Source organism: Cardiocondyla obscurior, linkage group LG18 (genome assembly GCF_019399895.1).
Source record: "Cardiocondyla obscurior isolate alpha-2009 linkage group LG18, Cobs3.1, whole genome shotgun sequence".
Classification (NCBI taxonomy): Eukaryota; Metazoa; Arthropoda; class Insecta; order Hymenoptera; family Formicidae; genus Cardiocondyla; species Cardiocondyla obscurior.
Genome location: NC_091881.1, coordinates 3,691,889 through 3,703,811, shown reverse-complemented (window position 1 = coordinate 3,703,811; position 11,923 = coordinate 3,691,889). Strand labels below are relative to the sequence as shown.

Sequence of the window (11,923 nt, the reverse complement as noted above, 5' to 3'; positions counted from 1 at the left end):
GCAAAAATCTAAAATTAGTTATCGATAGTTGACAACGCTTTTATTAAACGTGATATTTTTCAAATATTAAAAAATTTAACACTAAAATTAATAGATTATTTAAAAAAATGATATCAGAAAGAAGGAAAAGTGCTACGAAATATATGACTTAAAGAATTTTTATTTTTTTATTAGTCGTAATGAATGCAAAGATTGAGGTTAAGTTATAGTTAGAACCACAGTCTGTGGTTAGAACTCGTGTATCGGTATTGATTTGTACGGTTAAACATTTTGTGAAAACGTATACGTTTATATTATAAAAATAAAATGTACACATATTTCGTTAATTGACTAATAAATCTGGCAAGAACGCAAGTTTTTATTTTTACTGTGATTCCGTTAAAATTTTTATAAATATATAAAAATGAAACACGCATTGTTCGATCGTTCTTTTCTGTATACGAAGTTTTGTTGTCGAAAATTACGTTATATACGTTATTGTTCGTCTGTTGCAACTGCAACAGAGTTGTGCAAGAATAAACGATTAGCAGGTACTTTGTATATTAACTTATTTTTTTTTTAATGCTTCGAAAAATTATACCTACTAACAAATTAAAGATCGTCAATTAAAATTTGATAAAATGAACAAAAAAGATAATATCTTACATCGTGCAAAAATTTGTATTACAATTTATTGTATATTTCAGAATTCCCTGAAACTTTTAAACCAAAGGATGTGGAAAGAGGCTGGTATGATATCTGGGAAAGTAACAAGTATTTTACTTCATCCAGAAGAACAAATAATAATATACAAGAAGAAAAAGAAACCAAAGAACCTTTTAGTATGATTTTACCACCACCTAATATAACAGGAATATTACATCTTGGTCATGCACTTACTGTTACAATTCAAGATGTTCTAGCAAGATGGTTAGCACATTCATATATATACATATATAAAGCAATGAAATATCATTATATATAATATAACATATAATATTAAAATATAATAATCTAGACTGTAATGGTCTAGAATCTTATATGTGTTTGTTATATTATATATCATGAAACTTTTTTTTTGCATTGCAATTATTTATTATAGATAAATTTACTTCATTATCTTATAGATTTTTCTCTACTGCTCATACACACATATAAATATAGGCACAGAATGAAAGGTCACCCTGTATTGTGGATACCAGGTCTGGATCATGCAGGAATTGCTACACAGGCAATAGTAGAACGTACATTACAACATACAAAGAATATTAAGCGGCAGGACATGGGTCGTGAGAAATTTATACAATTAATCTGGCAATGGAAAACAGAAAAGGCTACAATTATTAAAGAACAATTAAAAGCTCTTGGTGCTACACTTGATTGGGACAGAGAATATTTTACTATCGATGAAGTAATTATTATAAAATGCTACAATTTATTGTTTTATATTTATTTCTTACGTTATTATCGAATTTTAATTTGTACACTTGCAGACTCATAGTGCAGCAGTGACAGAAACGTTTGTACGGCTAAATGAACGAAATTTATTGTATAGAGCGAGAGATCTTGTTAATTGGTCCCCAGCCTTGCGCAGTACTATCTCAGATATTGAAGTTGAAAACTTTGAGCTGAATGGCAAGACACAACTCCAATTACCCGGTTATGATAGCAAAATCATTGTCGGGCAATTAGTTAAGCTGGCCTATCCAATTAGAGATTCAAGTATGAAAATAAGTTCTAATTTTAACTATTTATATATTTAATTACGTATATAATTACGTATATAAACGGATAAAAATAATTAATATTTTTTAAAAACCTGTTTTGCTAATTTTAATTTTATTTTAGATTTATTACTATTATTATCTTTATTTTATAGAGGAAGAATTGGTAGTTGCAACAACTCGGCCTGAAACAATTTTTGGAGATGTGGCGATTGCTGTGCATCCAAACGATGATAGATATGCAAAATACATTGGTCAACACGTTTTTCATCCTATTAGAGAAATTTATATACCCATTATACCTGATTCTTCAGTCAAGAGAGACTTTGGCACTGGTAAAACTTCACATAAAGTATATTTATATTTAGTTTTATCATTGTTAATTAATTTATTTAGATGTAATATTGTTTAATAATGTGTTTATTTTATAGGTGCAGTTAAAATTACACCAGCACACGATCGTTTAGATTATAATATTGCCAGAAGGCATGGCCTGCCAGTTATTAGTGTTATAGATGAAGAAGGAAACATGACAAATGCTTGCAAAGAGTTTAAGGTATAATTTTGTACATAAAATTAAAATCTTTTTTTTTATTAATAGTAAGTTGTCTTAGGGAGTTCCAAGATTCATTACACGGATGAGACTAATGAACCAACTAACAGTACAAGGCATGCTGAGAAGTGTGGAAGATAATCATCGGATGATACTACCATTATGTTCGCGCACACATGATGTTATTGAATATTTGCCAAAAGATCAATGGTTTTTACGCTGTACGACAATGGCTAAGCGTGCATACGAAGCTGTGGCGAGTGGTGAATTAAAAATCGATCCAAGCGATGATGGGATTCATGAACAGATGTGGTATAAATGGTTCGAAAACGCGAGGTAAAATTATTTCAATTACTCAATAAATAAATGTAGGTTTGCAAAAGAATAAAGTAATTAAATTGACAAATAAACATACATTCAGATAAACGAGTGAATTAATAAAGAAATATAAGAATGTATAATAGTTAATTAATTTTTTAAATAAAGTTTAATTGTTTTTTAGAGATTGGTGCGTGTCAAGACAATTGTGGTGGGGTCATCGCATTCCGGCGTATTGTGTAATTCATAATGATAGCAAAGACGATAATCGCAGTAATGATGTCTTTAATAATAATAGTACTTCATGGATAGTGGCGCGGTCCGAAGAAGCAGCGCTTTCTCACGCACGAGAGAAATACGGAGACACAGTAAAGTTACATCAAGACTTAGACGTTTTAGATACATGGTTTTCCTCGACTATTGTGCCATTTGTCACGCTTGGTTGGCCAAAAAATGTTAGTTTTTATTAACTCTTTTGTATACTATATATTTTATAAATATGTTCTTACATGTTGCTAAATTTACAGACAAAAGATATGACAAGACACTATCCCCTAACACTAATGGAAACGGGCCACGATATCCTTCTGTTCTGGGTGGCGAGGATGGTGATGTTAAGTTTGGAATTGACACAACGTTTACCATTTAAAGTATAATTACACATAAATTATTTAAATCGGGTTTTTATCAATATTTTGTTACAGTTTTAATTAACTCTCGTACGTTACAATAGTCTGTTCTATTCATTGTTAAGACATGTTACCATAAAATAGAATAACAATTGATAATTGTAAATTATGTATGTTATGTAGGAAGTTTTACTTCATGGTGTCTTGTGCGACGGTAATGGTAAAAAAATGTCCAAAAGCTCTGGCAACGTTATCTCACCAGAAAATATTATCAATGGCTGTTCTTTTGAGGTAAATATTTTTTTATGATTATAGCAGTTATATTGGTTCAATATAAACATAAAAATTTTAGATTAAATCAAAATTAATTGTTAAATACCAACAAACTAAAATTATTTTTAAAAATTAGTGTGTTATAGTTTTCTTATTTTTAAATTAATTAGAATACACAATTATAATTTAGGAATTAAATAAACAAGCAAGGCATAGTCATGCCGCTGGTATTCTGAACGCCGAAGAATTACAGCGAACATTGCGCGTTAACAAAAAATCGTATTCTGCGGGCATCCCAGATTGCGGTGCCGATGCTTTGAGGCTGTCATTATGTGCACGTAATATTAAGAGTAAGTAAATTATAAATCTTGAAAAAGAGAGTAAAAAAACTTTGAAGAAAATATTTGAAGTTTTTAAATAATTTTTAATATATTATGTATATATATATATTTTTTTTTTTCTTATAGATCATACCATTAGTTTCGATGTGGATGATTGCCGGACAAACAAATATTTTTGCAATAAAATTTGGCAAGCTAGTAAATATGTATTATTGATGACAAACGAAAATCTACAAGAAAATGAAAATAAGGAAAATCTGAATGATCTCGATCGATGGATTTTGAGTCGATTATCAAGAATGGTGGGAATAGTGAATGATGCGTTTGCCGAACGAAATTTCCATAAAGCAATTGCGGCAATTCGTCAATTTTTATACTATGAATTCTGTGATTTTTATGTGGTACGATATAAATAATAATCATAAGTTTTATATAATTAGATAACTCAATTTTAATTAAAAAAAACTTTTTTGTTAATATAGGAAGGTACGAAATTTGGATTTAAAAGCGGTAATTCTGCTGGACATTCTAATACTCTTGCGAAATGTCTAGAAGTGTCATTACGTATTCTATCACCTATTACACCCTACTTAACGGATGATTTATACCTAAGACTTGCCAAGAAAAAACTTCCAGGATTTTTATCTGTCAACTCGTTGCTTGAGACTTCTTATCCTATGCCAAACGAAGTATATAAATAATATTTATATTATTTTTACTTTTGATATAATATTACCTTATCTTATTCTTTATATGCTGTTATACAACATGTTAAATAATTATTTAAAAATTATTTTTATTTTTCTTCGTTTAATAGTTCGAGCATCTAAAAGACATCGATTTGGAAGAAAGAATGCATGAACTAATTCATGTAATAAATTCGATTAGAAGTTGTATGGCGAATGTAAGCAAAAAGTCAAATCCAGAAGGTAAGCATTAATAATTTCAACAAAAGAGAATTGTGTTAATTAAATAATTAAAATATATAAATTATATTTTGTGACTATTTGCAGTTAATATTCTGGTTGGTAATGCACACGATTATAATTTTTATCAAGAAAATGTAAACTTAATTAAAGGAGTGAGCAGAATCTGGAATGTGTCTATTCACCCAATGACAAATAATGACAATTTTAATAAGACAATAGCGATGAAAAATAATAACTCTAATGGTGATGGTATTTCAACTATTGAATATAGACATACGAATGATTGTTCATTTCTCATTACAGTTATGGTAAGTAAAGAAAGATGATGTTTTATTATACTCTATATAACAAAAAAAGTTTTAGATAATTTATCATGCGTTTTTTTTTCAGGATACGTCAATGTTGGAACAAATTAAGAAGAATATTATAAAGAAAAATAAATCTGGAAAAGTGGATTAGAAAAAAAAAAAGTTGATAGTATATATATTCTGTATATACAATTTAAATTATACTAGAATAAATTATGCGCACGCTTCGCGTGTGCTATTTTTCCAAAGGTTCCAATTCGTGCGCGTTATTATAATTGGGAACATCAGTTAATTATAATAATTTTTATATGATTATTACAATTGAGTTATCTATGGTCAACGATGTGTTGCCGGTTCAAGAAACCCAATTAACTATGAAAAAAAAAATCATGTGACTTACCAATCTGCATGAGCGTCAGCGGAGTTGAAGATATCTGCCGGTGACTGTAACATAAAAGGGAAAATATTAATCTAGACGTGCCAGAAAATTAATAAGATTAATAAAAAAAAAGGTAAACATTTTTTTAAATTAAAATTTAATATTAAAAAATTTATGCTTACTTAAAAGTTGCTCCGCTGATGCACGATGCCCCCCGGGCCTGCTCCTCCTCTCAGTTCAGACGTCGTGACGAGTCCTCCTTCCGCGCACTAGAAACTCGCGAACGCGACCGTGATTTTATATTCGCGAAAATTATTGATCACTTGCGCGCGATATTTTTCGGCACTGCTGTAAAGAGAAAATCCTGAAAACAAGTTACTGGCTTACCGATCTGCATGAGCGTCAGCGGAGTTGTAGATTTCTGCCGGTGGCTGTAACATAAAAAGAAATATATTAATGTAGACATGTATATCGGTGTAAAAAATTAATAAAAAAAAAGTAGAGGAAATCTTTTAATAAAGATTTTATTAGAGAAATTAATGCTTACCTAAAAGTTGCTCCGCCGATGCCTGATGCCTCCTGGTGGGCCTGCTCATCCTCTCAGATGGGACGTGACGAGCCATCCTTCCGCGCACAAGTAACTCGCGAACGCACTTCCGAAAATGAACAAGAAAATCGTTAAAAAAAACGCCGAAAAACTAGCGGCACTCCCGAAACGACCGACGAACCGGCTGCGGTTCGTATGATGACTGATATCGGCGCGCGGCACTTTAAGTTCTCACTAAACGATGCGAAGCAGCGGAGTTTCTCTTGATCTGAAACACACAAATTAAAGAATTATTTTGTAGATATCACATTCAAAGCATTTTATTCCAAAGACAAATTTATACTTACCCTGGGGTTGCTCCGCCGGGGCAGGATACCCTTCCTGGGCCTCCTCCTCCTCTCAGGATGTTCTCGGGATGTCCTCGGGATGTCAGGTTGATCCTTGCGCTTGCACCAAGCGGCGAACGAAACACGGCCGCGATATGAAACGTTCCCCGCACTGTCTTTCTCAAGTTCTTTAAATCCCGGACTGTCTTTCTCAAGTTTTTTCAATCCCGCACTGTCTTTCTCAAGTTCTTTCAATCCCGCACTGTCTTTCTCAAGTTCTTTAAATCCCGCACTGTCTTTCTCAAGTTCTTTAAATCCTGTACTGTCTTTCTCAAGTTCTTTAAACCCCGCACTGTCTTTCTCAAGTTCTTTAAATCCCGCACTGTCTTTCGCAAGTTCTTTAAATCAATCACTCGAAACACGTTGAGAGTCTCAGCCGCGACGGAGAAGACGCGTGCGAGGTGCGGATCTCACGTTCTGACGATGGCGGATGCGAGATAGTTCACGATACTTCCGAGATAGTCCACAACACTCGCGAGATAGTCCACGACACTCGCGAGATAGTCCACGACACTCCCGACCGTCTTAAATCCTCGAATTCGACAGGAGAAATGGGCTACGACGCACGGATGCCTCGACATTTTCGTTCGAACTCGAACCGCGTGCTCGCCGTGACCTCAAGTAGTACGCAGTAGTTGTCGAGTCCTCCTTCCGCGTACTGGACACTCGCGAGATAGTCCACGACACTCCCGACCGTCCCAAATCCTTGAATTCGACACGAAAAACAGGCTACAACGCACGGATGCCTCGACATTTTAATTTCGAACTCGAACCGCGTGCTCGCCGTGTCCTCTGGTAGCACGCAGCAGCACGAGTCACATAGTTCTTACCAACTCACAATCAGGCGATCGATGGAGCGCTGTGATTGGTCGGCGCGCTAGGGAAACTACGCGTCGACCAATCACAGCGTTTCACTAGATACAGGTACATAGAATCTCAATAATTATTTAGAAAAATCAAGATTATACGTGTCATTTATTTTTTAATTAAATAACACAAAATTAAGTTTTAAAAACGCAAAGATAAAAAAACGTTTTTTTTTTAACGTGGTGACTCTGACACCAGAGTTCCATTTTGTCGCCGCGCGGAGTCTCCAATATCATTTCGGAGTATTTCGGAGTTTAGCCGGTTTAGCCGTCACTCCAGTAAATTCGTAAAGAACTTGCGATAGATTAATGATCGATATTATGATCGTGTTGTGATCAGGAGTTACAAATTATTTTGCAGAATATATTCCACTTGGTGATCTCTTAAAGCAAATGGCATGTAGATCGAGTGTTTCAATTTATAAGTATTGTAACTGGTTAACCTCTCTGCGAGATATACGAAATTAAGTTTGAGAAGTTAATTTGTTTGCTTCGAATAATCCTTTAATATGGTAAAATGCGATGACAACGAGTAACAATAACTATCAGTGTGATGCTAAGCAATAATAATTTTTATATATGTATATATTGATATATGCCGACTCACAGCTGACTTTTCGCTTTATTTCTGTTTACTTTTTCCCTTTAAAGTTTCTTTATAATTAAAAAAAAAAAAAAAAAAGACATGAAGCAGAAACGCAGCTCTGAGCCGCACATAGTATAAAAGAAATGTTATGTTATGCTTGTTAAAATTGTTGACTGACTGACAATGTAAACATTACTAGGCTTCAAACGACGGTATTCCACCGCCTGCTGCTGTAACAGGATTTCCATCGGCAACGCCAAATATCGCATCTAGCTTTGTACCACCTATTATGCCTGCGGCACCCTTCATTCCTCCTCCCAGTTTACCGCCAGGTCCTCCGGGTATAATGCCACCTCAGTTTTCTATACCTCCGCCAGGTTTTACTTTTCCAATTACCGCGGCACCTCCTCAAGATGCCGGAGTCATAGGTTAATATTCATTGTTTAATATCTACACTTTTCCATGAATTCATTGCTGAAACAGTTTTTTTCATATTACAGCCGCATCGCCGCAAATAACAGCGCCAGGAATTCCTCCACCTTCGCCTATCAGCAGTGACTCTACAACAACAATGTCTGTCTCCACGGCAGAAAAAAAGACAGACTGGAGCGAGCACAAAGCACCTGATGGTAGAACGTATTATTACAACAGCATTACAAAGCAGTCATTGTGGGAAAAACCGGACGAGCTGAAAACACCAAGCGAATTGTTGCTGTCGCAATGTCCGTGGAAAGAGTATAAGTCCGAGAATGGCAAGGTGTATTATCACAATGTAAACACTAAAGAATCTAGATGGACGATACCTCCAGAGTTAGAAGAACTGAAAGCGCGAATTATAGCCGAGGAAGCTGCAGCGGCTGCTGCGGCAGTTGTAGCAAGCGCCACAAATTCGTGAGTAAAATTATACAGTAATATTAAGATTGTACATTACCTGATGCTAAATAACTTCCGAAATTTTTATTTATAAGTATATATGTGTATTTACTGAGATCTTTGCATTTTCAGAAATATGGTCCCTCTAGCCATACAACATTTGTCACCGAATGTCGCGACTATATCGCAGACCAGTACACCGGAATCAGGTGGAAAGTCAGCTATTGAGCAGGCAATGGCCGCGACCCTCGCGGCAATTAATATTCCGACACCGCCTGCAAAACCAGACGAGGATAGTAATTCCGCGATGGGTTCGGCTAACGAAAGTCGCACTAGCACGCCAGAACCAAAGATGCAATTTAAAGATAAAAAAGAAGCGATTGAGGCATTCAAAGAATTACTGAGAGAAAGAGATGTACCGTCAAATGCCACATGGGAACAAGCAGTCAAATTAATTCAAAGCGATCCTAGATATCCGCCAATGAAAAAACTGAGTGAGCGTAAACAAGCCTTTCATTCGTACAAAACGCAAAAATTGAAGGAAGAACGCGAGCTAGAAAGACTCAGGTATAGCGATTATTTTTATCGTGTTAAGTTTATAAGTATAATTAAATTCGCTAACATAACGTATTTTCAATAGATTGAAGAAAGCTAAAGAGGATCTGGAGCAATTCTTGCTAGAAAGCGACAGAATGGGTAGCACAACTAAATATTACAAATGTGAAGAAATGTTTGGTAATTTAGAGGTTTGGAGAGCAGTTGGGGATTCGGATCGTCGAGATATTTATGAGGATGTCGTCTTCAATTTGGCGAAGCGCGAAAAAGAAGAGGCGAAACAATTAAAGAAAAGAAATACTAAAAGACTAGCGCAAGTTCTTGACACTATGACAGAAGTGACTTACAGAACTACATGGCAGGAAGCGCAAGCATTGCTGCTACAGCATCCTGCTTTCGCAGAAGACGCTGATTTGTTGGAAATGGACAAAGAAGATGCCCTGATTGTGTTCGAGAATCATATCCGTCAATTGGAAAAAGACGAAGAGGAGGAAAAAGAGTGCGAGAAGAAACGTAGAAAACGGCAGGAAAGAAAAAATAGAGATGGTTTTATAGTGAGTTACAAGCAATTTACTTTACTATAATTATATTGTATATTTTGTTATCTAGTTATATTAAGTCAATTTAAAAAATTCAATTTTTCTGTTTAAAAAAAAAATTATACGTTTCAGTATTTACTCGATGAGTTACATGAACAAGGCAAGCTGACGTCCATGTCGCTCTGGGTAGAATTATACCCTATGTTATCCGCTGATCTTCGATTTTCGGCTATGCTTGGACAATCGGGCTCGACTCCGCTAGACCTTTTCAAATTCTACGTTGAAGACTTGAAGTCTCGATTTCATGACGAGAAAAAAATTATTCGCGAGATACTTAAAGACAAAAATTTCGAGGTGCAAGTAAATACAACTTTTGAAGAATTCGCTACAGTAGTATGCGAAGACCGAAAATCGGCGACTCTAGACGCGGGTAATGTTAAGTTAACGTACAATTTGCTGCTGGAAAAAGCAGAGGCGCGTGAAAAGGAACGCGTCAAAGAAGAAACGCGAAAGTTTAAGAAACTGGAGACTGGTTTCAAGAATTTGCTCAAAACATTAAATGTAGATTATCAAATGGCGTGGGAGGACATAAGAACGAAAATCGAAGAGGAGCAAGATTTCAAAGCGATCACCTTGGAAAGTGAAAGAATACGGATATTTAAGGAATATCAGCATGAACTTGAAGAGAGCTGTAGTCATCACCATATTAGAAGTAAAAAGAAAAAAGCAAAAAAATTGAAGCGTAAATCACGATCGCGTTCTCACAGTGTAAATACAAAAAAAAATTTTTTTCTCGTTTCTAATACACGTAACGAAAGTTGTAAAATAATGTTTGTTATTTTTTTCAGGAATCAGAAGGTAGTGAAAAGGGTTTAAGAAGAAAGCAACACAAGTCTCATTCGCCTAGTATTCCTAGCAAATCTGACAGTTCAGAGTCGGAAACGAAAAAGTCCAAAAGGAAGAAGAACAAAAAAAAGAGAGGTCGCAGCCATTCTGTATGTATTAATAATATTTAAGTTTGTCAGAAAAAGTTTTCATATTTCAGGTTTTTTTTTAAATATTTATTACAGCGCTCACATTCTGGTCTTCCGTCTTCCGAGGAGTGTTCGCCAGAACGGAAACGGAAAGAAGAGAAACACAGAAGACCTTCGGTTCACAGCGAAGGTTCCGCCACGGAGAATAACGAACATCACGAACTCTCCGAGGACGAGCTGGAAAAGCAAAGGGCGCAACTCTTACGCGAATTACAAATGCAACAGGAGGAAAATTAATGACTTCTAAATGCTATCATATCTCGGAAATACAGAATATGGAATAATCACAAATTATTTATCTTCTCTTACCATTTTCTCGAATTTAATGAGAACTGTTTTTTATATCGAAAAATGAAGATATATTGACAGAAACGAATACATAATAAGTTGAATATGTTCGGTTGTAAAAATATTCATAAATTTAGAATGTGCATCTACATATATGCGCGCGTACGCATATATACACGTGCGATGACATTTGTTTAAAAATGGATCACCTTACATAACGCATTCCGGCCTCCCATTGCTGTAAGTTTTTTTTTTTTTTAAAGTATGTGAATTATCTTTTATTTCTACGCCTTACTCATCCTGTTCTTTGTTCATTAGGAATAACGATGTGTGAAAAATGATGAGTATAGAATTGTAATTTTCATGACAAGCATTACTGCAATATAATGATGTTCGATGACTTTTGCAATACCATGCTATATTTTGCCAATATATAATTCTAATAATTTGAAAGAAAAAAAAGTATAATTCGTGATGTAAGAATTAATTAAATTATATATATATATATATATCTTTTTATTTATAGTAATACTTTTATTATTTTATAATTTTTACTTTATTTTATGCCATGAATTAAGAATTAAATTTTTAATTAAAAAAATGTAACTTGCTAACATTAGAATTTTTCTTTGAGTTTTTAAGATACAAAAATCTCTTGATTGACAATTTTTTAATAACTAATATTTGAAGAACAAATCTAATAACTTGGAGAACTCGTTATTTTTCTAAATAATATAGCACAAAGAAAAATATCTAAAAATGTATATCGCTGAAAGATGTGCGTTTCTTAAGGAAATTCTAAAGATCTAAAATTCT

The 11,923-nt window shown here is 34.2% G+C and overlaps 2 protein-coding genes across 5 annotated transcripts; both read left to right on the top strand.

The window, feature by feature from the left end:
- Positions 1-124: 124 nt before the first annotated feature.
- Positions 125-5,405, top strand: Valrs-m (Valyl-tRNA synthetase, mitochondrial). Of its 2 annotated transcripts, XM_070668856.1 has the most exons (16): positions 125-530; positions 687-909; positions 1,144-1,390; positions 1,473-1,701; positions 1,859-2,038; positions 2,135-2,259; positions 2,318-2,592; positions 2,759-3,029; positions 3,102-3,224; positions 3,387-3,494; positions 3,667-3,826; positions 3,944-4,218; positions 4,300-4,506; positions 4,635-4,746; positions 4,831-5,054; positions 5,137-5,405. In XM_070668856.1, exons 1-16 carry the CDS (start codon positions 404-406, stop codon positions 5,203-5,205), a joined length of 2,955 nt encoding a protein of 984 aa, XP_070524957.1. In that variant the 5' UTR covers positions 125-403; the 3' UTR covers positions 5,206-5,405. The 2 variants fall into 2 exon arrangements, with proteins under 2 accessions (XP_070524957.1, XP_070524958.1); XM_070668857.1 differs by lacking the exon at positions 125-530 and having other exon boundaries at positions 776-909; positions 1,107-1,390.
- Positions 5,406-7,453: 2,048 nt separating this feature from the next.
- Prp40 (pre-mRNA processing factor 40) lies at positions 7,454-11,820 on the top strand. Of its 3 annotated transcripts, XR_011546865.1 has the most exons (9): positions 7,455-7,628; positions 8,018-8,246; positions 8,319-8,709; positions 8,824-9,258; positions 9,332-9,800; positions 9,918-10,553; positions 10,634-10,780; positions 10,856-11,347; positions 11,426-11,820. XR_011546865.1 is itself a non-coding variant. In XM_070668861.1 (8 exons), the coding sequence occupies exons 1-8, from the start codon at positions 7,742-7,744 to the stop codon at positions 11,054-11,056; spliced, it is 2,511 nt and encodes an 836-aa protein (XP_070524962.1). In that variant the 5' UTR covers positions 7,454-7,741; the 3' UTR covers positions 11,057-11,820. The 3 variants fall into 3 exon arrangements, 2 of the variants coding, with proteins under 2 accessions (XP_070524962.1, XP_070524961.1); XM_070668861.1 differs by having other exon boundaries at positions 7,454-7,744; positions 10,856-11,820; XM_070668860.1 differs by having other exon boundaries at positions 10,856-11,820.
- Positions 11,821-11,923: the final 103 nt, after the last annotated feature.